At 39.3% G+C, this 25,104-nt stretch overlaps 1 protein-coding gene across 1 annotated transcript in view; it reads left to right on the top strand.

The window, feature by feature from the left end:
- The window catches only part of MROH9 (maestro heat like repeat family member 9), a 103,666-nt gene that overhangs the window by 7,748 nt on the left and 70,814 nt on the right, over window positions 1–25,104 (top strand). The window contains exons 3-6 of the mRNA XM_025285960.3: window positions 14,088–14,167; window positions 20,012–20,144; window positions 20,693–20,779; window positions 23,195–23,299. Of these exons, the coding sequence (XP_025141745.3) occupies window positions 14,088–14,167; window positions 20,012–20,144; window positions 20,693–20,779; window positions 23,195–23,299 (405 nt within the window). The remainder of the gene's footprint in view (window positions 1–14,087; window positions 14,168–20,011; window positions 20,145–20,692; window positions 20,780–23,194; window positions 23,300–25,104) is intronic.

Below are 25,104 nucleotides of genomic sequence, written 5' to 3'. Positions count from 1 at the left end.
GGTGATGGACAGGGAGGCCTGGCGTGCTGCGATTCATGGGGTCGCAAAGAGTCGGACACGACTGAGAGACTGATCTGATCTGATCTGATCCAGTGGTTCCTCTTTTTCAAAAATGTATTGACTAATTTTACTTGTTTACGCTTTTCAAAACAACTTTATTTTTTTATTTATTTTATTGGAGTATAGTTTATTTACAATGTTGCATTAGTTTCAGGTATACAGGAAAGTAATTACTTATACGTTTATCCACTCTTTTTTATATATTTTTTTCTGTATGGGCCATTACAGATTAATTTTTTTGTTTTGGTCACACTGTGCTGCATGTGAGATCTTAGTTTCCACACCCAGGATCGTGCCCTCTGTAGTGGAAGTGTGGAGTCTTAACCTCTGGACCACCAGGGAAGTCCCCACTTTCAGAAAAATTTTGAATTGTACTTGTTAAATTTCTCCTAGAATTTCTTTTGGCATTTGATTCGAATTATACTAAATTGTATACCACCCTAATGGCAGAAAGTGAAGAGGAACTCAAGAGCGTCTTGATGAACATGAAAGAGGAGAGTGAAAACGTTGGCTTAAAACTCAACATTCAAAAAACTAAGATCATGGCATCCAGTTCCATCACTTCATGGCAAATAGATGGGGAAAAAAAATGAAAACAGTGACAGACTTTCTTTTCTTGTGCTCCAAATCACTCAGGACAGTGATTGCAGCCATGAAATTAAAAGACACTTGCTTTTTGGAAGAAAAGCTATGACAAACCTAGACAGCATATTAAAAAGCAGAAACATCACTTTGCCAACAAAGGTCCGTATAGTCAAAGCTATGGTTTTTCCCGTAGTCATGTATGGATGTGAGAGCTGGACCATAAAGAAGACTGAGCACTGAAGTATTGATGCTTTCGAACTGCAGTGCTGGAAAAGAGTTCCTTAGACAGCAAGGAGATCAAAGCAGTTAATTCTAAAGGAAATCAACCCTGAATATACATTGTAAGGACTGATGCTGAAACTGAAGTTCCAATACTTTGGATACCTGGTGCAAAGAAGTGACTCACTGGCAAAGACCCTGATGCTGGGAAAGATGGAAGGCAGGAGGAGAAGGGGGTAACAGAGGATGAGATGATTGGATGGCTTCACCAACTCAATGGACATGAGTTTGAGCAAACTCTGGGAAATAGTGAAGGACAGGGAAGACTGGTGTGCTGCAGTCCACAGGGTCACAAAAAGTCACACATGACTTAGCAACTAAACAACAACAACAACAAATACTAAATTTATAGACTAGTTTATGAAGACATCATTTAAATTCTTATCATCAGGAACATGTTTTATTCTCTCATTTACTTGAATCTTCAGTAAAGTTTTTTTCATGTATACCTTAAATATTTCTTAATAATTTATCTAGGTGTATTTTATATATTTATAGTTATTGAGTATACAATATATGATTTGTAAATATTTTCTCCCAGCACATTGACTTTTTTTTCTTTTCCTTAATTGTGTCTTTATGAAAAGCAAAAATGTTTAGTATCGATCAAATCTAATTTTTCTTTTCTTTTGTTGACTGTGTTTTGGGGGCTGTATCTAAGAAAATGTTGCCGAAACCAAAAGTGAAAAAGATTTTCTCTTACATTTTCTTCTAAATATTTTACAGTTGTAGCTCTTACACTTAGATCTATTCTCTATTTTGAGTTATTTTTGTTTAGGTGTGAGGTAGGAATATAAATTCATCTTTTTACATATACATACCCATTGTTTCATTCTTTTATTTTTAACATATAATCTCATAGCATTGTTGCAGCAAAATGTGACCTGCACAATTTCTGTTCTGGGAACTTAGAGATTTGTGTGTGTGTGTGTGTGTGTGTGTGTGAAGTAGATATATGATCAATTTTAAACGGCTTTTTTTAGTTTTGTAAAAGTAGTATGCTTCCATCTTTTAAATAATGCAATACAGATGAAAATTTTTAAATATAATAATAAAAACAGCTATCATCAATGATGATTCTATCCATTTCCCTAGGTTGCAAATAATTTTCTTTAAACAATAAAATTGAAGGCATAACTTACATTTTCTGGTATACAGTATAATCAATGAAAAATCTGATCATGATCTGATTCTGCAGCCTTAGTCATCTGTTTTATTTCTCTAGAAGGCTTTAAGATTTTTCTTCATCTTGGCTAAACTGAAATTTCATAACAATAGTTTTAGGTGCATTTTTTATTCAAGTATGTTAGGCACTTACTCATATTTCAATCTCCAGATTCCAGCCCATTTATCTTTGAGAAACTATCTTGTATTATTTTTTAAAGAATTTATTTATTTATTTCTTGGCTGTGCTGGGTTTTCATTGCTGCACAGGCTTTTCTCTAGTTGCGGCAAGCAGGGGCTGCTCTCTAGTCATTGGTGTGCGGGCTTCTCATTGTGGGCTTCTCTTGTTGCAGAGCACAGAGTGCAGAGCACATGGGCATTAGAAGTTGCAGCTCCTGGGCTCTAAAATACAAGCTCAGTAGTTGTGGAGCATGTGCTTATTTGCTCTCTGGCAGGCAGGATCTTCACCACTGAGCCATCAGGGAAGCCCCTATTTTGTATTATTGTTTGGACAATTTTCTTCCTCAGGTTTTCTTCATTCTTTCCCCTGAGATGCCTATTAGATATTATACTGTAACATTTTAAGAAATTCCAAGATCTCCTGGCTTTGATCTGAGATGTGTGAAAACATACTGAAGAATCAACTCAGGACATAACCAAAGAGGTTCTCCTTGTGGAGAGACTGAGGTGTATGTGTTAGTGATTTGGCACATCGAATGTTCACTGACAAGACAATTTCAACAATGCTCTAGAAGGACTATGTGAGGAGAGATTAATGCCTTAGGTATTCATATAGTTAGAATGTAGCTTTCCATTCTAACTGCTATTGCTAAATGTCTGTCCAAGAGTAACAGTAAAAAGGAATACAGAAGTTTTTAAAATTCCGTGTATTAACATAATCACTGAGCAAATGCCCTCTATCTTGCCTTCAAGAGTCATCAGACTGCTTGCTGGAATGTTATGGTTTTCCATGGGTTACACTGGCTAAGTCAGTGTTACTGCTTCCAATTATCATATAACATTCACTGATGAGGATAATAATAAAGGATTTTTCTGCCCATTGAAGATTTATTCATTTAAAGAGGAACTTTTCAACACTAAATAGATAAGCAGTTAGGTAATATGAGTTACCTAGAACTACTAGTGTTCACAGATAACGTGATTTTGGAAAATAAAAGGCATAACAGATGGCAAATTGAAATACTAGATTGACTAGGTAAAGCTAAATTGAAATTGTTCCAAAATAAGTGCCTGTTCTAGTGACGTCGCTCAGTTGTGTCCGACTCTTTGGGACCCCATGGACTGTAGCCCACCAGGCTCCTCTGTTCATGGGATTTTGCATGCAAGAATATTGGAGTGGGTTGCCATTTCCTTCTCCAGGAGATCTTCCTGACCTGTTCTAGAGGCCTTTCTAAAATGTGGGGATTAGGAAACAATGTCTGTATCACCAACTGGTTAAACCCTATTAATCATTTGGAAAAAAACGTGTTCTGCTTCCACAGATACCATGGAAGAGATGTCAAGAATGTTTATATTATTACAATAATCCCTATTGACCTAACTCAGAGGTCTAATCTAGGTCTAAATTGGGGATTTATTAGAGGAATGGGTTATAAGGAGCCTTGGGAAAATAAGTAACTAGTAATCCTCATCCTCTTGAACCACTGAAGTTGATGTGAATATTACAGCTTCATCACCTGTTCTGCTCATGATTTTTTGTATGTATGTACTCATAATACTGTATTACTAGTTCTGATGGTTTATACAATTATATTTTTGAAAAATGAAAGAGGAAGAAACGATTAAGTTTTATCAGCAGAATTCTCTTAGATTTTGAAGTGGATATATGAATATATAGGGCTCCAAAGTGCACAATCACCAAAAAGGTTTGGAATGAAGTCGTATTAAGACTTGGACTTAAGTACTGATACTATTGATACTAGGCAGTGATACTGGATATATTAACTGGTTACAATGTCCATGTACACTTGAGCTTGAAAAAGTTCCTCTTTTTGCTGGATTCAATCAAACAAAATGGAAATCTTCCCCTTTGGAAGTGAAGGAAGGGAGGGATAGTTGGGTCTCTGAAAAGGTTGTCTACTTTTAAAGTCATGCTATAACTTCTGAGATGCCTCATGAAAGTATACTATAGTGGCCATCAATAATGTTCACTGCTCTGTTTGGAGTAGAGAAATCAAAGAAAGCACAAGGGGCAGAAATCCAGCTGAGAAAAATGAGATAGGAAAAGGTACTATTTAAGGTTGGAGAAGGCAACGGCACCCCACTCCAGTACTCTTGCCTGGAAAATCCCATGGACGGAGGAGCCTGGTGGGCTGCAGTACGTGGGGTCGCTAGGAGTCAGACACGACTGAGCGACTTCACTTTCACTTTTCACTTTCATGCATTGGAGAAGGAAATGGCAGCCCACTCCAGTGTTCTTGCCTGGAGAATCCCAGGGACGGGGGAGCCTGGTGGGCTGCCATCTCTGGGGTTGCACAGAGTCGGACACCACTGAAGCGACTTGGCAGCAGCAGCAGGCATAGAATATCAAGTTTCAATGAGTATTACTTTGTCACACCAGAATCAATAAGTGACAACTATTGTTCCCAGTATACATGGTTCTGAAATGGGAACAAATGAAATGGTTTTGTCACAATAACACATCTTGTTTTCGTTTCGTTTTGAGTGTCTCACTTGTTGACTTTGGCCTTTCTTGTAGAAAGGAAAAGCAATCTTTGACGAGTAGAATTTTTTTCTTTGTTTATTTGTGTATAGCTTCATTTGTGTCTAAAGATAGCTGAGAACCTCAGATCCAAATATAAAACTTGAGCTGAATACTCAGCATAATGATCTGCCAGTATGGGCATCTACAGAAACCCTCCAGGTCTCCAGTAGTTTTCATGTCTCAAATCTAAAGGATAATTTTCTTGTATGACCTTTACACAGCATTTGATATTACTACCAGTCACTATGCATCTCTCTTTTTCTACTGCCAACATTCTAATCCTAGTCTATTACAATCTCTCTTTGATAACATTCTCTTGGCAACAACTTTATCTCATTCAATCAAGTCTCTACAAAGCAGCCCTGTGGTCTTATCCCTCCTTCTATTAAATGGCTCCCATTGGCCTTGTGGGCTTCCCTTGTGGCTCAGCTGTAAAGAATCCATCTGCAATGTGGGATACCTGGGTTCGATCCCTGGGTTGGGAAGATGGCCTGGAGAAGGGAAAGACTACCCACTCCAGTATTCTGGCCTGGAGAATTCCATGGACAGTATAGTCCATGGGGTTGCAAACAGTCAGACACAACTGAGCAACTTTCACTTTTATTGGCCTTAGAGATGAGTACAAGACCTTTGAGAACTAACACCCCCAAAGATGTCCTTTTCATTATAGGGGATTGGAATGCAAAAGTAGGAAGTCAAGAAACACCTGGAGTAACAGGCAAATTTGGCCTTGGAATATGTAATGAAGTAGGGCAAAGGTTAATAGAGCTTTGCCAAGAGAGCACACTGGTCATAGCAAACACCGCTTCCAAAAACACAAGAGAAGACTCTACACATGGACATCACCAGATGGTCAACACCGAAATCAGATTGATTATATTCTTTGCAGCCAAAGATGGAAAAGCTGTATACAGTCACAAAAACAAGACTGGGAGCTGACTGTGGCTCAGATCATGAACTCCTTATAGCCAAATTCAGATTTAATTGAAGAAAGTAGGAAAACCACTAGACCATTCAGGTATGACCTAAATCAAATCCCTTATGATTATACAGTAGAAGTGAGAAATAGATTTAAGAGCCTAGATCTGATAGATAGAGTGCCTGATGAACTATGGATGGAGGTTCGTGACATTGTACGGGAGACAGGGATCAAGACCATCCCCATGGAAAAGAAATGCAAAAAAGCAAAATGGCTGTCTGGAGAGGCCTTACAAATAGCTGTGTAAAGAAAAGACGTGAAAAACAAAGGAGAAAAGGAAAGATATAAACATCTGAATGCAGAGTCCCAAAGAATAGCAAGGAGAGATAAGAAAGCCTTCTTCAGTGATCAGTGCAAAGAAGTAGAGGAAAACAACAGAATGGGAAAGACTAGAGATCTCTTCAAGAAAATTAGAGATACCAAGGGAACATTTCATGCAAAGATGGGCTCGATAAAGGACAGAAATTGTATGGACCTAACAGAAGCAGAAGATATTAAGAAGAGGTGGCAAGAATACACAGAAGAACTGTAAAAAAAGATCTTCACAACCCAGATAATCATGATGGTGTGATCACTCACCTAGAGCCAGACATCCTGGAATGTGAAGTCAAGTGGGCCTTAGGAAGCATCACTGCGAACAAAGCTAGTGGAGGTGATGGAATTCCAGTTGAGCTATTTCAAATCCTGAAAGATGATGCAGTGAAAGTGCTGCCCTCAATATGCCAGCAAATTTGGAAAACTCAGCAGTGGCCACAGGACTGGAAAAGGTCAGTTTTCATTCCAGTCCCAAAGAAAGGCAATGCCAAAGAATGCTCAAACTACTGCACAATGGCACTCACCTCATATGCTAGTAAGGTAATGCTCAAAATTCTCCAAGCCAGGCTTCAGCAATACGTGAACTGTGAACTTCCTGATGTTCAAGCTGGTTTTCGAAAAGGCAGAGGAACCAAAGATCAAATTGCCAACATCTGCTGGATCATGGAAAAAGCAAGAGAGGTGCAGAAAAACATCTATTTCTGCTTTATTGACTCTGCCAAAGCCTTTGACTGTGTGGATCACAATAAACTGTGGAAAATTCTGAAAGAGATGGGAATACCAGACCACCTGACCTGCCTCTTGAGAAACCTATATGCAGGTCAGGAAGCAACAATTAGAACTGGACATGGAACAACAGACTGGTTCCAAATAGGAAAAGGAGTACATCAAAGCTGTATATTGTCACTCTGCTTATTTAACATATGCAGAGTACATCATGAGAAACGCTGGGCTGGAAGAAGCACAAGCTGGAATCAAGATTGCCAGGAGAAATATCAATAACCTCAGATATGCAGATGACACCACCCTTATGGCAGAAAGTGAAGAGGAACTAAAAAGCCTCTTGATGAAAGTGAAAGAGGAGAGTGAAAAAGTTGGCTTAAAGCTGAACATTCAGAAAACTAAGATCATGGCATCCGGTCCCATCACTTCATGGGAAATAGATGGGGAAACAGTGGAAACAGTGTCAGACTTTATTTTGGGGGGCTTCAAAATCACTGCAGATGGTGATTGCAGCCATGAAATTAAAAGATGCTTACTCCTTGGAAGGAAAGTTATGACCAACCTAGACAGCATATTAAAAAGCAGAGACATTACTTTGCCAACAAAGGATCGTCTAGTCAAGGCTATGGTTTTTCCAGTGGTCATGTATGGATGTGAGAGTTGGACTATAAAGAAAGCCGAGTACCAAAGAATTGATGCTTTTGAACTGTGGTGTTGGAGAAGACTCTTGAGAGTCCCTTGGACTGCAAGGAGATCCAACCAGTCCATTCTGAAGGAGATCAGCCCTGGGTGTTCTTTGGAAGGACTGATGCTAAAGCTGAAACTCCAGTACTTTGGCCACCTCATATGAAGAGTTGACTCATTGGAAAAGGCCCTAATGCTGTCAGGGATTGAGGGCAGGAGGGGAAGAGGACAACAGAGGATGAGATGGCTGGAAGGCATCACCAACTCGATGGACATGAGTTCTCCGAGAGTTGGTGATGGACAGGGAGGCCTGGCATGCTGCAATTCATGGGGTCGCAAAGAGTCAGACACGACTGAGAGACTGAACTGAACTGAACTGTACTGAGAGATGAGTACTAAGTCCTTTTACTCACAAAAGGGCTCTCAATAGGACCAGCTGCGATCTACCCTTTCTGGCCCCATGACTTACCATTCTCCTTACTTTCTTTGCTCCATCCATATGGTTTCATTTTATGACCTCAATACAATGGTTCTCAATTCCAGCTTCATATTATTGGGTTGGCCGAAAAGTTCATTTGGGTTTTTGTGCCATCTTATGGAAAAACTCAAACGAATTTTTTGGCCAACCCAATGGAATTGTGTGTGGAGCTTTTTAAATACTGTTGTTAGAGCCACACCTTTGGAGATTTTGAATCACTTTTGTGAGGTGAAGTCTAGGCATTTGTATTTTCAGAAGGGATCCAAGTGATTTTAAGGTTCAGCCAGGGCTGAGAACCACATCTGTAATGCAACAAATACTTTCTCAAGTCATCTTTAGGCCCTAGTGTTTCTCTGTTTGAAAAACTCTTCCTCTGCTCTCCTGACCCCTATAAGTCTCTAAACGTAAGTCTAAAACTTCTTTAGAAAACAAATTTTCCTTGATATCCTCTGCTAGATTAGCTTCCCATAGAAGTCCCTGTAATTCCTCTTTTGATCATGTACCAATTTCCTTTGTTTCAAGTTTACTTACCCACGAGATTATAGGCAAATACTATCTGTCTTGCCCCCTGCTCTAGTCCCACTGCTTAACACAGTGCCTAGTACATGGTAGATACTAAATAACTGTCTGATGGTCAACTGAAAATATCTGCATCCTGGGAATGCAATCTTACAGTAATATAAAAGAACTATTCAGTTCTCTATTTTTCCATAACAAGATGCTTGGTCGAAAGGGAGGATTTGTAAGAATGGCAAAGGCTTTTTGATGAGGGGAGTGTGTATTTGGGGTCCTATCACAAGTCAAGCTATTAATATGTTGACACTAAAACCCTAAAATGTCTGGAGAATCGGTGAAGTATGACTTCTAGTAGGGTGCAGAGATGAGAGTCCCACACCTCTCTGGAAAATAGCTTTCTAAGGAAAGACAGTGGAGGCACAAAACTAGTTTAAATAGAATGAGTTTTTAAAAGGAGGTGGGCAGTTCTATGTAATATAACAACATTGTAAATTTCTCTCGGGAATTTGTCCCACCAATCTCCCCCAGAGTTAAAGTCTGAAATGAATGTAAGAACAAGTGAAAACTGAAAAAACTACAATACTAAGAGTGCACAGCATAGTTACACTGGTTCTGGTGCTTTTTGTAGTAGTGAAAAATAATTTAACTGGATTGCAGAGTTGTTGTTTTAGTCACTAAGTCGTATCTGACTCTTTGTGACCCCATGGACTGTAGCCCACCAGGCTCCTCTGTCCAAGGGATTTCCCAGGCAAGAACAATGGAGTGGGTTGCATTTCCTTCTCTGGGGATCTTCCTGACCCAGGGATCACACTTGCATCTCCTGCTTGGCAGGTGGATTCTTTACCTCTGAGCCACCTGGGTAGGGGGTGAATTTATTCTGGGTGTAGCCTTCGGCTCTCTTAGTATCTGGTCTTGGCAGGGTTGGTAGGGACACAAGAGCATCAGCAACAAGTATCACTACCTTCCGTGTGGCACCAGCACAAAACGAAGAGGTAAGGACATTGAATACTCATACCTTAATTCACATGCCCCATTTCCCTGAACTTTTCATATTTTGCTGTTGTCAGAGAAAGGAGATGTTCTAGTGAGGTAGAGATGAAGGAAAAGGTACAGACTCACATACTATTCTAGAAGACCAGTCCATGGCTCCCTTTGAACATTCCCAGGAGAGTTTGTGAATTACCACAGGGGAGTTCAAATTCCCTCAGGATAATGATTATTATGATAATACCCTGGCTAAGGTAGCATAAGACACACATGATATATATATGATTTGAAACATCTGAGATTCAAGAAACTAGCCAAGTTGGCACAACTCCAATTTTTCTTGCCAAGAATGACAAGTGATACTGAACAAAGATGTCAATGATATAAGATATATATAAAAAGCAGATGGCTAGCTTAGAGAAGAAAACCTAAATAATAAATATGGAAGCTTAAGGCCCATAAGACTAGCCCTAAAATCCAATGTTATGAAATATATTACGAAGTACACATTTCCAGGATTGTGACCATTTTGTCAATTATTACGGGTTTCCAATGAAGAGTCATAGTGATTAAGGAGTAATTGAAAATGATATAAAAGAGAACTTATCCATATAATAGAAGTTAAAGCTATAATGATAAATGTATCTCCCCAGAGGAAGCACTGAAGAATTTCTGTGAACACTGGTGAACATGTTATATATTCTGAAAAACAAAAAGCCTAATTGGGAAAAGCAAAAATTCCTAGCTAAATTCTATAACTTCCTATATTGACACCCCTGGAGAATCAGTTTGTATATGTTCAGTTCAGTTCAGTTCAGTCACTCAGTCGTGTCCAACTCTTTGCGACCCCATGAATCCCAGCATGCCAGGCCTCCCTGTCCATCACCAACTCCTGGAGTTCACTCAAACTCACATCCATCGAGTCAGTGATGCCATCCAGCTATCTCATCCTCTGTCATCCCCTTCTCCTCCTGCCCCCAATCCCTCCCAGCATCAGAGTCTTTTCCAATGAGTCAACTCTTCGCATGAGGTGGCCAAAGTACTGGAGTTTCAGCTTCAGCATCATTCCTTCCAAAGAAATCCCAGGGCTGATCTCCTTCAGAATGAACTGGTTGGATAGGTATATGTTAGACAATCCTTATTGCTTATCGGTGTGTACACTGGCTTTTGGAATTAGGTAAGCATTATCAGTATATATAGCCCAGATGAAAGCATGCTGATAACAAGGAAGGAGTATTGTGAATCAGTGAATCCACAAATGATATACTAAAGTAATATGGGCAGAACAATAAGATGGTGCTAGAGTTGTGGTAACAAATCTGGCTCCATGAAAAAGAGAGATGCTAGTTAACAGGAGAAGCAGAGGTCCACATTATTATAGATCAACTTAACGATGATTATTACTGCACAAGCAAGCAGGAGGATTAAAAAGGGCTTCTCAATTCTGGCAGTACATCAAAACTTCCTTGAAGCTTTTTTTTTTTTTTTTAATGTTGATGCCAGGTCTTGAATACAGACTAATTATATCCAAATCTCTGAAGGTGTGGTCCAGTATTCAAATCAGTATTTTTTAACCCCTTAATGTACTGTGAGAGTTGGACTGTGAAGAAAGCTAAGCACCGAAGAATTGATGCTTTTGAACTGTGGTGTTGGAGAAGACTCTTGAGAGTCCCTTGGACTGCAAGGAGATCCAACCAGTCCATCCTAAAGGAGATCAGTGCTGAGCATTCATTGGAAGGACTGATGCTGAAGCTGAAACTCCAATACTTTGGCCACCTGATGCGAAAGTTGATTCATTGGAAAAGACCCTGATGCTGGGAGGGATTGGGGCCAGGAGGAGAAGGGGATGACAGAGGATGAGATGGCCGGATGGCATCACCGACTCAATGGACATGAGTTTGGGTGGACTCCAGGAGTTGGTGATGGACAGGGAGGCCTGGTGTGCTGCAATTCATGGGGTCGCAAAGAGTCGGACAAAACTGAGTGACTAAACTGAACTGAACTGAATATACTGCCAGTGTTGAGAACCAGTGACTGAGATTTAAAGTGTCATATATTAATTTCCAAGGACTCAAGCTCAGTTAGAATATATTTTATAAGAAAATCTGCCACTGAGACAATGTCGCCAGAGGATCATTACTCATATCAGACAAAATGTTCAGTTAGTCATTGTTAAGAAATACAACTAATGGATCTCTGGGCAAATCAAATGAAAGTGGTGACGAGGACAAAAATGTCTTTCCAAAATAAACGAATTACCATTATACTTCCATATTACAGTGAGAGCTGTCTGCCATACAGAAGGTTCCATGCTAAGTAATAATAATGTGAAAAATGTTAATAAGTAGCATAGCAAAGACTTATTCTCTCAAGATTAAGTAAAATCATATTTGATGTTGTTAGGAATCAATACTAAATATGAATATAAATATTTTAGAGAAAAGAAAATAGTCCTCTGCACCACTCAGTCTGAGCACAGCACAGAGAAGAGGTGTTAGACAACAATCAATGTGATTCCCAGAAAGGTCATGGCAGGATGCTTATCTCTAGTGGGAAGATGCTATTTTCTAGTTAAGATCCCCAATCAGGAAGTTTCTATGGCTATTTCAGTTAGTTTGGGCTGGTTTATGGACCAGAAAATGGGTGGGCTTCCCAGGTGGCTCAATGGTAAAGAATCTGCCTGCCAAGCAGTAAATGTGGGTTTGATTCCTGGGTTGGGAAGATCCCCTGGAGGAGGAAATGGCAACCACTCCAGTATTCTACACCCACTTTAGTATTCTAGGAAAATCCCATGGACAGAGGAGCCTGGAGGGCTACATCCATGCGATCACAAAAGAATTGGACATGACTAAGCACTAACCATGGAGAAGGCGATGGCACCCCACTCCAGTACTCTTGCCTGGAAAATACCATGGCTGGAGGAGCCTGGTAGGCTGCAGTCCATGGGGTCGCGAAGAGGAGTCGGACACGACTAAGCGGCTTCACTTTCATCTTCATTTTCCACTTTCATGCATAGGAGAAGGAAATGGCAACCCACTCCAGTGTTCTTGCCTGGAGAATCCCAGGGATGGAGGAGCCTGGCGGGCTGCCGTCTATGGGGTCGCACAGAGCCGGACACGACTGAAGCGACTTAGCAGTAGCAGCAAGCACTAACCAACAACAGGAGAATGAGTGGTTTAAACAACAGAAATGTATTTCTCACAATTCTGGATGCTGTGAAGTCCAAGACCAAAAAATGGCAGATTCAGTATCTGGTGGGATACCTCTTCCTGGTTTTCAGACAGCCATCCTTTCCTTGTATCCTTACTTGGTAAAGAGATAAATTGAAAGCAAGCTCTCTCTTAGAAAGGCTCTAATTGCTCGAAGGACTTATCTCTCATGACCTCATCTAAAACTAATCACCTCCAAAAGATCCTGCCTCCTAATATCATTACATTGGGGTTAGCATTTCAATATAGAAATTTATGAAAATTCAAACATGCACCCCACAACATGGACTTAATAGACAGGAATATAGTTCTATCCTTCAAGATTGTTCTTACACTCCACAGAGGCAGAACATAGATCCCACAGGGCCCTCATTGCTGGAGTCAATGGAGCAGCACTGAGCAAATGGAGAAGGGCTTTTTTAGGGTGATAAGCAATCAGGGGCAGTCATTTGCCTATGCGCTAGAGAGAAAAAACCCTCTTTGAAAAATCATTATCATAAAGCAGTACCTAAAACAAAGGGGTTTTCCAGATGGCATAGTGGTAAAGAGACGTGTGTTTGATCCCTGGGTTTAGCAAGATCCCCTGGAGTATGAATTAGAAACCCACTCCAATGTTCTTGCCTGGAAAATTTCATGGAGACAGCCGCCTGGTGGGCTACAGTCCATGGGGTCACAAAGAGTTAGACATGACTGAGTGACTATGCTCACATACATGCACCTGAAAAAGAACTCTGAGCTATTTCAGAAATACTGAGAATTTCTATCAACAGTACTAATGGGCCTGATACAAGAAAGTGACATTGCAACAGAGGCTTACATAAACAAGGGTGAGATGCAGAGAAGAAAAGAGATCCTGTTCTATTAGTCCTTCTCTAGTTTTCCAACTTCTTGTATAAAAAAATGGAAATTCTTATTGGGATCCCACTGAATATCATATATAAGTTTAAATAGTTACATTAGACAGCTATATGTTGACCTGTACCTGGTTCTCATTCTATAGCAGTGTGAGTTTGGACATTCTTCAGTAAGGCCTAACATAAATCACCTTGCTGGTATCTTCATAGACAGACTCCACAAGGAGTATATTGCACTTAACAGTGGTGTATACGAGAGCACCTGGTAAAGAGCATTCCTAACAAAATTTTGTCTGGAAATGCCAATTACACAGACAACCATGGTTGGCTACAAAAGGCCAGTATTTAGTATCATGCATAGGTTTTAAATTACAATTTGTCTGGTCTCAACACTTCTATAAAAGTTTGGGCTTATGTTTCAAGTCCAGTTTGGTCTCTTTGGTTTCTGTAGAAGGCAGAATTACACATGGTGTTATGAGCCCCACAGGTATATCATCATTGACTCTTTTCTTTTTCCTGGTACTTGCAGGAGCAATCAGCTACCAGCCTATGGGACGCATACTCAGGTCTGATAAGTAATCAAGCCATGATCCTGGCCTTGAACTCCAGGTATAATAAGCTTTCATGCTGTCTTATTGGACTAGTTGAATACCTTTAAAATGTAATAGATACATATGAACAATGTGAAAAATTACTCCAGGCTCCTCCACCCTAATTCAGCATCTATTCTTTCTGATGTTTATAAACATTTCTGTATTGCATAAATAGGCAGATAAACTACTATACTACTTTTTACTTTTACTTTGTCTTAACTTTTCTGTAAGATCATATTTTCATTTCAATGGCACAGAATACTTCCAAATTTTGACATTTTCTCATTGGAAGAAAAGTTATGACCAACCTAGATAGCATATTCAAAACCAAAAACATTACTTTGCCAACAAAGATCCATCTAGTCAAGGCTATGGTTTTTCCAGTGGTCATGTATGGATGTGATAGTTGGATTGTGAAGAAAGCTGAGCGCCGAAGAATTGATGCTTTTAAACTGTGGTGTTGGATAAGACTCTTGAGAGTCCCTTGGACTGCAAGGAGATCCAACCAGTCCATTCTGAAGGAGATCAGCCCTGGGTGTTCATTGGAAGGACTGATGCTGAAGCTGAAACTCCAGTACTTTGGCCACCTCATGCGAAGAGTTGACTCATTGGAAAAGACTCTGATGCTGGGAGGGATTGGCGGCAGGAGGAAAAGGGGACAACGGAGGATGACATGGCTGAATGGCGTCACCGACTTGATGGACATGGGTTTGAGTGAACTCCGGGATATGGTGATGGACAGGGAAGCCTGGCATGCTGCAATTCATGGGGTCGCAAAGAGTTGGACACGACTGAGCGACTGAACTGAACTGAAACTAAATTTTATCAATACTATGATGATCATCCTTGTACATAAAAGATTGTATCTGCTCTGAAAAACTTCTTTGAAATACCCTTCTGAGAGTGAGGTTTCTGGTTTAAGTGATGTGTGTGTGTGTGTGTGTGTGTGTGTGTGTGTGTTAATCGCTAAGTCATGTCTGACTCTCTTACTACCCCATGGACTGTAGCCCACCAGGCTCCTCTGTCCATAGTATTTCCCAGGGAAGAACACTGGGATGGGTTACTGCCGGGAGCCACCATGGGAGATCCCACCCATGACAAAGGTCATGCCGAAGAGACCTGACAGGCAAATGCGGATCAGGCCTCGAGGGACCCCCTGAATCTGTTCGAGCATCTACCCCAAAACCAAAATCTGTCTGTCTTACTATTTTGTGCCTTTCACCAACTCTTCTGACATTAACAGGGGGCTATCCCCAACCACCTTTCTCTGGAAAAAGTCAACTTAGGGCTTTAGTTAATAAGTCTCTTGGACATAAAAGGAATATTTCTATTTTAACCCCTCTGTTGGCATTCTAGCTTGCCTGACAGGTTTATCTATACTCTTGCAATTAACACACATGATTGTTCATAACTCCCTAACCTTGAAAGGCACAGGAAGCCAAAACATTCTAAAAGTCCTAATGAGCATAGAGTCCTTTAAGGGATGAAAAATTATTAGAATAGATAGTACTGGTAAAGGGCTTCATTATTGGGCCAATGCTTTGCCAAGTTCCCATATCCCTTATCCATTGTGCACCTGGGAGTGCATTAGTTAACATAGTTGGAATGTAAGAAAAACAAGTAGCAGCCTTGGAATTAACCACATCAGACCTTTGAGCTAATTGGTTCTTTCTTTGTTGTAACTTACTGCACCTTTGCTCTGTGAGAATGTAACTCTGTTTATTATTTTCTGAGGCTGGGAAAAATAGAGAAAAAACACTTTAAGGGAAAATAAGTTTTCTGACTGATCAGCCTTTACCAAAAAAGGGTCATAAAATGTCCACAGGCCTCCAAGGCCAGAAGATATTGTACACAACATTGTTTATGGGAAAGGTATGCAGAAAAAATCCTGGTTTTGATAAACAGATGTAATGTTTGGGCTGACTCTGTATGACTTTGCATCTTTCATTTCCCTCTATGTACAAGTCAAGGTATAAAAGTTCCTTTTGAAAATAAAGTTATGGGCCTCACTCACTGAAGCTTGGTCTCCCCGTGTCGTTCTTTTTTTCCCTTTTCCCTCCTTTTCTCTCTCTGATCTTTCAGGATGACTCCTTGGAACACAGGAGCTTTATTGGCTTTCTGTGTTAATCAAGGAAGATCAAGCCCTGCTCTCTGCTTTGCTATCCTTATCGCCTAAGCCATCATCCTGAGGGTACCCCTGGATCCTGCTGGGGCTGGACCCCAGCAGGTTACCATTTCCTTCTCCAAGGGATCTTCCCAACATAGAGACTGAACCCAAGTGTCATACATGGCAGGTGTATTTCTTTACCACAGAGCCACCAGGGAAGCCCTGATTTAAATGATAGGCAACCATAAAAATGCCCTGCTCTGGAAGATCTTCACTGGCCAACAGCTACAGCTGCTGCCTGTGTAGATTTGCCAACATGGTCTGTGGGCCTCACTTCCTGTGGGCTGCTCGCATCAGTGACCCAGCATGGTAGGACAAATAACTCCAATGGGTGCCAGTGGGTGACTTCAGCTTGAGAGTTCCTCATCAGCCAGGCTGAAACCTCCTTGGAACTTGCTGTAATCCAAGACTCTTCCTACCTTGATCTTTCTTCCTTCCTTCTCTGCTTCTTTTGGAAATTTCTTTTACTTCTCTTAGACTTCTTAAAATCCTCTTTTAGCATCTGTTTCCCTTTAACCCCAAGTAATGCAAATGAGATGAATTGTCTTAGAGCTTTTGATAGCGTCAATTCGTTCTCCAGAAGAACTGCACCTATGTGTTTCATCAAAGCCTAGTCACCTGGAAGATATGCATGCATATATACAAAGATACATATAGACAAGATTTGGAATATTATGTTATTTTACAAGGTTCATGGAAAGGCAGACTGTAGATTAGAATCCCCTTCTCCATATTTTAATTTTTTGGTCTACTTAAATGTGTTAAAAATCTCCCACATACATAATGGTTTTCCTTTATTTTTAAAAATTTATTATAAATTTTGCTTTTCATATTTTGATCAAGTATTATTTGATATATAAAGATTTACACATGTTATATCTTCATATATACCTGTACAATTTAACAATATAAAAGAATTTTGTTACTATTAAACCCATGGACTTCCCTGGTTGTTCAGTGGTAAAGAATCTGCCTGCCAAGCAGGAGATGTGGGTTCAATCCCTGGATTGACAAGATCCCTTAGAGAAGGAAATGGCAACCCACCCCAGTATTCTTGCCTGAGAAATCCCATGGACAGAGGAACCTGGTGGGCTATAGTCCATGGGGTCGCAAAATAGTCAGACACAACTTAGCAAGTAAACAATAACAAAATTAAACCCATATAATATCTTCCTTCTTTTTTTGACTAATTTAGTCTTCCTAATTATTTAGTTTCTACTCCCTTTTTACTTCTCTTTTAAATCTTTAAAATTGCCATTATACTTATTTCCCCTTATAATTTTTTTTAAATAATGTATTTATTTTGTTTATGCCCTTCACTTCTTTGGTTGTATTTTTAGCCCTTTCAGAATCTTAAGTTATATGCATAGTTTATTATTTTTGTCTCATTTTAAATAAGGAAAAAAATGTTGATAATATTTAAATACTTCAAATTTTCTAATTTTTAAAATAGATTTCTCATGGTGATGAGAGAATGAAATATATATGCTTTTATAGTTTGAAACTTTCTATGGCTAACTATATGAAAAATATTTTTCAGCATTCCCTGATTATTTAAAGAGATAACCCTTGTTATCTGATTAGTATAATTTATTTATATCTCCTTATTAATTATATTAAAGATATTATCACTTGCAGATTTATAATTTTTACCTGCCACATACTAATAACTGAATGTTTAATCTTCTATGTGCTTCTATTTCTCCTTATATTCTTAATAATTTAATAGTTTTTTATATTATATTTTAATAAATATGTTCAACAATTTTCAATTTTGTTTCTATGTGCTTGAGATTTTATGTTAATAACTATGACTTTTATCCATTTACATTAACTGTACATATCTCTTAATACTTTTTTATTTGAATTAATCATACAGCATATTGACATAGCCCTCCTGATTTATTTCTGATCATGTTTTATATAATATTCCTATGCTTTTATCGAGGCATCTACTTTCCTTTATTCAATTGTGATTCTTGAAATTAATCTTGCAAAAATTTCACTTACTAATATTATATAATACTATTGCTCTATAATGAGAAGAAATAAAACATTTTCAGAAAAATTTTTAGTATATTTGGTTTACCGCTAATTCTCACTTCACTCCAATATCAGAAACAAGTATTTAGCTCAAAAATTTTTTTAAAGCATACAGTAATTTGTGAGAGATATTTATTGTTTCTTCTCACATTTATTTCTATACCATATTGTTATATATCTTAGAATATAAGAAAAGTTTTACACTGCAATTCTCAGAAGTGTATTTGCTGGCAATTGTCTATGTTGATCCATATATTTTTGTTGGGCTTTCTTCTTTATTATCACCAATATCTGCCCCTCAACCTTCTTCACATTTAAATGGGAAGATTCTTACTCCATCAGCAGTTGTGAACGGCATCAGAGCATCACGTGTGTGCTTAGTGTGCTTAGTCACTCAGCTGTGTCTCATTCTTTATGACTGCATGGACTCTAGCCCACCAGGCTCCTCTGTCCATAGGGATTCTCCAGCCAAGAATACTAGAGTGGGTTACTATGCCCTCCTCCAGGGGATCTTCCCAACCCACGGTCTGAACCCTGGTCTCTCACATTACAGGTGGATTCTTTACCATCTGAACCACCAGGGAAGACCAAGAATATTGGCGTGGGTAGCCTATCCCTTCTCCAGGGAATCTTCCCAACCCAGGAATCAAAGCGGGGTCTCCTGTATTGCAGGCGGATTCTTTACCAGCTGAGCTACCGGGAGCATCATGCTACTTTCCTAATCCTTGTTCATCATGTGGACCGTTTTAGCATTTTTAGAACTGGTAATATGATTTCAAAGTACATTTCAAGATAATTTCCTGTTTTATCAAAATATTAATTTTTCATTTTCCTAAACCAAATCATACATCCCTAGAATCCTACCACTGAAAAAAAACCACTGGAACTTATTGATAGGTAACACACTTTTACTTGTTCAGAGTCTGAAAATCCACTGGAGTCCATGAATAAGTCAAATCAATCTTCCTAAGATTTAAAAAATTATCTACTATGTTCCAGGAGATTCCATTTCAAACAATGGATAGCAGATATTTAGATCTTCTTATCCAGTAGAGGGAAATGATTCTGAGTTCAGCGCAAGATTTCCTACCTTTACCAACTCTATTACCATCTTGTAAAAAAAAAAAATTATTTGTACTTTAAAAAATCAGGAGGCACCGTTATCCAGATCACACTTATCAAAGGAAAAATAGCTGTGTCACAACTTATCTTTTTAACGGTTGATGGGAAGGTTTATTTTGCCATCTACTGGAAGATATATCTCAATATCAGAAGTGTTACATGTGAAAAACACAGTCTCATGGATTATGTAAAATGTGGCAGTGATATATTTCAACTACCTAAATTTCAGCATGGCTTGAAGAGCTTAGCTGGGAAATAACCACCCTGTAAAGTATTATGTCTATGGAGAAATATATTCTGAATTCTAAATAACTGATTACAAATTATTTTTTACCCAAAAATGATTCCTTTATATTTAAATCACCATAATAATTTTAGAGTAATATTTAAAATTCACATGGTATATAAAGCCAAAAGTTGGGCCTCGTGTTCTAGTATACTGACTCTTAAACTAAGAAAAGGCCACTAAATTTAGCTTACATCTGTTCTTTCCTTAGTTTAATAATTATATCTTTTTTTTTTTGTCAGCTTCGTGGATCCTGCATTGCAGTTTGAAACTCAATTGAAGATAATAAAGTCATCCTTTAAAATGGCATTTGCTGTCACAAATCTTGATGAAGTGAGGGAAATTGGGATGAATGAAGACGAAAATGACCTAGAAGTAAGACTCTGCTTCCTTTAATCATGATGAGACATCTTTATGCACAGCAATCCCACAGAATGTCTGCCCACAAGTTGTAATCTATGTTTTCTTCTTCACTCTTTTTGGATATAATAGATAAATAGCATATTCCAGCACTAATCTCTTTTCCTGGATTCCTGGTGAACTCTACAATCCCTGGGGTGTAAGGAATTGTATAGAATTTATAGAAGCAAATGGGTGAAGAGATTTTGGTTAATTTGTTTAGCAAGTCCAGCAAGTTTACTGGCAAGTGCTTCAAAGTAAATAGGAGCCAAGAAAAGTGCAGGTAGGCAGACTTCTGTAGTAAGATCAGTAACATCCATGGTTTTTTATTTCTCAGTCTTGCTACACAGTTCACTTGTCCTACAAGGTATTAAAGCAATTCATGGCATGTTGTATGGAATGAGGTCTCACCTCCATAGCTACATCTTGCTTTTTTTTTTTTACCTTCAATATATGGGGAGAACTGAGGATCCAGGATTACATAACTACTGGCTGGTTGGTTGTCTAACTTCCTTGTTTTTCAGAATTTATACCGAACTATTTTAAACATATTTGAGGACACTCTTCTGATCTTAGTGTCTAAAGATGTCTACAAACTGCAGATCTTAAAGGTAAAGGGAAAATAAATGGCTTTGTTTTCTTGTCATAAAGCTAAAGAGCATACTATATTGTTATTGTTGTTTAGTCCCTAAGTCATGTCCAACTCTTTTTCAAACCCATGGGCTGTAATCTTCTAGCCTCCTCTGTCCTTGGGATTTTTCCAGGCAAGAATACTGGAATCGGTTGCCATTTCCTCCTCCAGGGGATCTTCTCAACCCAAGGATTGAACTTGTGTCTCCTGCATTGACAGGCAGGTTCTTTACCACTAAGCCACCAGGGAAGCCCATACTATATTTTACTTTTTACCATTTGCCATACTTACATGTCCTTCAAGTATCTGGCAGCTGAAAGATTTTCTTTGCCTTTCAGAATGTGTCATTATCTCCCAAATGAAATCCCTTCCTTTTATTTGAACCACAGAGACAGAATTTTAAGAATTCAATTTTGGGAGTATGGCAACAACAGACACTTAAGAAGCCAGGTTTTATGTGGCAACATAAGTGTGAACACAATATAGGGTAGCAGAACATACAATGATTGGTCAAAACCATCTTCAGGTCCATGTAACAGTTAGCCATATTTTGATAATGTTAATATTCATGTTCTTCCCTCACAACTCTGGGACTAGGGAATTCCATGGTCATCCTATCTTCATGGATATCATGGTATCAAGGAAGATCTAATAAACATTCATAATCCCAATGTTCCCAAGTCCAAGACTTCAGTATATTTTTAATGTGCCAGCCAGAGACAGAGACTTATCTGGACATATTATGATTTTCAGTTTTGCATTTTTAATATGATAGCTTCCAGAGGCAGCTGTCTGGAAATACTGAGAAACTAGATTGATGGGTTTTGCAAATCATAAAATACATTCAAGGAAAGAAGTAGAATTGATGTATATGAAGATAAATAGAAATGTGAAAGATAATAAAATATGCAGTGCCTGATTTTAGTAATATGTGCCTGATTTTAGCCATTTATTTTCCATGCACTTTAAGGTGGTTATTGAAAGTGAAAGGTAAAGCCAAGAGTTTCCTTGGAAGCTCAGATGCTGAAGAATCTGCCTGCAATGCAGGAGATGTGGGTTCAATCCCTGTGTCAGGAAGATTCCCTGGAGAAGGGAATGGCTATCCATTCTAGTATTCTTGCCTGGAGAATTCTATGGACAGAGGAGCCTAGTGGGCTACAGTTCATGGGGTGGCAAAGAGTTGGACACAACTGAGTGACTAACACTTTCACTAACACTCCCATGTATACTTTTTCAACCACCCTATGCTGCTTATTGATCATTTACTCTATATCAGGCACTAAGCTGAATACTTAATAAATGGGTTATTTAATTTAATCCTTAAAATAACCCTATGAGAAAGTTAAAATTATTTCTCCCATTTTTCAGATAAGGAAATGGAAGCTGAGAGAGAAGCAACATGTGGGCCTCTAATGAGTGGAGGCGCTACTATAACTTGGGAGTCCATTACTTGACCACCTTATTCTTAAACGTACCACATCTAGAAACTCTCCTGATCCTCAAAAAGAGCTGAACCTCACTCCTGGAGAAGGAAGAGGCTGAGATTTAAAGACTCTTCATTCTTAGGAAATAAACTTCAGAACAGTTTTATACAAGGGAGCAAGTGAAAGGGAAGAGATTTAGCCAACCATTGGCATAAATACTAAGGACTTCAACAATCAGTCTTAAGTCTACTTACTAATGGTGGTTAACATGCGAGGCACATGCAGTCTTATTCCTTTCCCAAGGTTGTACCTATGTCCTTGCACCTGAGGATTTAGAACAAAGAGGCAGAAGCCACAGCAAGACACACCAAATTTAGCAATGAATCAAAATTAACAAGAACTTTCTCACTGAGCTGCCTCCAGGAATATATTTTATACCATGAGACAGAAAATATTTGTATCATGAATTTGCAGAGGAAATTCTGGAATAAAATGACATTTCAGGATCAGATAACATTTTGATTCTTATTTAAAACTGAAAATCAGATCCTATGATTTAACAGAGAGAATTAACATGCACTTTAAAATAAAAAGAGGAGAAGCAGTTGATGATAATCCTGTTTTCCATGATAATCCATGATAATCATGGTAATCCTAATAATCCATGCTGAACTTTTCATGATGTCTGGCAAAGTGATTGTTAATAGTGGATATTAGTAAATACGTGTTGGATAAAATTAAATAAAACAAAACCCAGGTGTAGCTACTATGGCAGATGAAGTACTATACTGTTATAGACAGTGGTATACAAGCTCATTGTCATACTTTTTAAATACATAGAGAATAGGTGTGAAATTATTGGGAGATCATGGGGAATCTTGGCTTTGTGAAGGTGATGATCTGAGCAGAAGAAAGGAAATTGTGGAAATAGAAACACCACGGTTCTAGGATGGTTCTTGTGTTTTCAACAGGAAATGGCTGTATGGATGAATGAAGATAATTCGTACGTGCAGGAGGAAGCCATGGTGGTGATCAGCAGAGTGCTAAGCTTTGCAGCCAGGAAAGTCAGGGGATCTGTAAGTCACAGGGACTGCTCCTTTGCCACCTGCTCCTAAAGACTGCGCTTCTGCAGTATTGCTTTCCTTTGTTCTGCAGTGTTTGCTGAATGCCACCAGGTGGAAGCACACCAACATTTTCCAGATGGTGGGAACTGTAATAGCCTCATCCAGCTTATCTCCGGAGAAGGTGATGCCACCCCACTCCAGTACTCTTGCCTGGAAAATCCCATGGACTGAGGAGCCTGGTAGGCTGCAGTCCATGGGGGTCGCTAAGAGTCGGACACGACTGAGGGACTTCCCTTTCACTTTTCACTTTCATGCATTGGAGAAGGAAATGGCAACCCACTCCAGTGTTCTTGCCTGGAGAATCCCAGGGACGGGGGAGCCTGGTGGGCTGCCGTCTATGGGGTCGCACAGAGTCAGACACGACTGAAGCGACTTAGCAATAGCAGCAAGCAGCAGCTTATCTCAGTCTTGGAAACAAACCTTTGCTAAGTTAACATTCTCTTTAAATAATGTCTTCTAACGATAATCATTATTTTAGTCGCTCAGTCGTATCCTGGCTCTTTGCAACCCCATGGGTGATAGCCTCTGTCCACAGAATTCTCCAGGCAAGAATACTGCAGTGGGTTGCCATTCCCTTCTCCAGGGGGTCTTCCTGATCCAGGAATCGAACCCAGGTCTCCCATGTTGCAGGCAGATTCTTTACCATCAAAGCCATCTTTGAAGCACAGGAAGATCACAATTTTTAAAGATAATTAAGTCAGTGAAATTAATGAAGGTGAGGGGACGAATACATACAATGGGCAAAAATATTAACAAATTAAAAGCTAAACTTCCCATAGGCAAGGTCTGTGTAGGTCTGTGTGTATCTATATCTGACACAGTGTAAATAATAAAGGAAGATTTGTTCTGCTATTCTCTAACTGAATATAACTACCCATTCTGTTCTCAAGTTCTGGCCATTCACTGAATCAAAACTATTTTCTTCATAAATTACCATAGCCTGTGTCTTCCAGACTCTCAGAGGCCCTTGTCCTATTGAACAATTCTTTCATTTGTATTCTATCAGAAATATATTTTAAAATGGTATTCCTTTTACATGACCTGGGTGCCCATCAGGGTGAAGGAATGGCTCCACTCAAAGAATATTTGTCCTTTCGATTAAACTATTTTCAAACAGGTGAAGACATGTGAGCTAAACATGTCACCTTATCTTATCAAAGGAGATTTTTCCTAGATTTGGCATATCAGCATTCAAAAGACAGATGAAAGATTTCCAGTTGAAGCTAACAGCTGTCCACATGTCTATCTCCACTCCCTCCACAAAATGATAGTAATAAAATGCATTGAATGTATAAAGCTACACCAACAAAGAGAATTAGTAAAGGGATCCTAATGGGCTAGCGAGGTCAGCAAACTTCTGGATGACAGAATAGATAGAAGATGCTGCTGCTGCTGCTGCTGCTGTTAAGTCGCTTCAGTCGTGTCCAACTCTGTGCGACCCCATAGACGGCAGCCCACCAGGCTCCCGTCCCTGGGATTCTCCAGGCAAGGACACTGGAGTGGGTTGCCATTTCCTTCTCCAATGCATGAAAGTGAAAAGTGAAAGGGAAGTCGCTCAGTTGTGTCCGACTCTGCGACCCCATGGACTGCAGCCTACCAGGCTCCTCCATCCATGGGATTTTCCAGGCAAGAGTACTGGAATGGAGTGCCATTGCCTTCTCTGAGATAGAAGATGGTAACTGATAAAGTCTGGCAGGAGAAGCTGAAAGACAGGGGGATGTGAACATCAGGATGGAGGATGGCTGAATAGGGAGGTA

The sequence above is a fragment of the Bubalus bubalis genome, chromosome 5 (assembly GCF_019923935.1).
Source record: "Bubalus bubalis isolate 160015118507 breed Murrah chromosome 5, NDDB_SH_1, whole genome shotgun sequence".
Lineage (NCBI taxonomy): Eukaryota > Metazoa > Chordata > Mammalia > Artiodactyla > Bovidae > Bubalus > Bubalus bubalis.
Note: the sequence above shows the minus strand (reverse complement) of the source record. Positions and strands in the feature narration are given on the sequence as shown.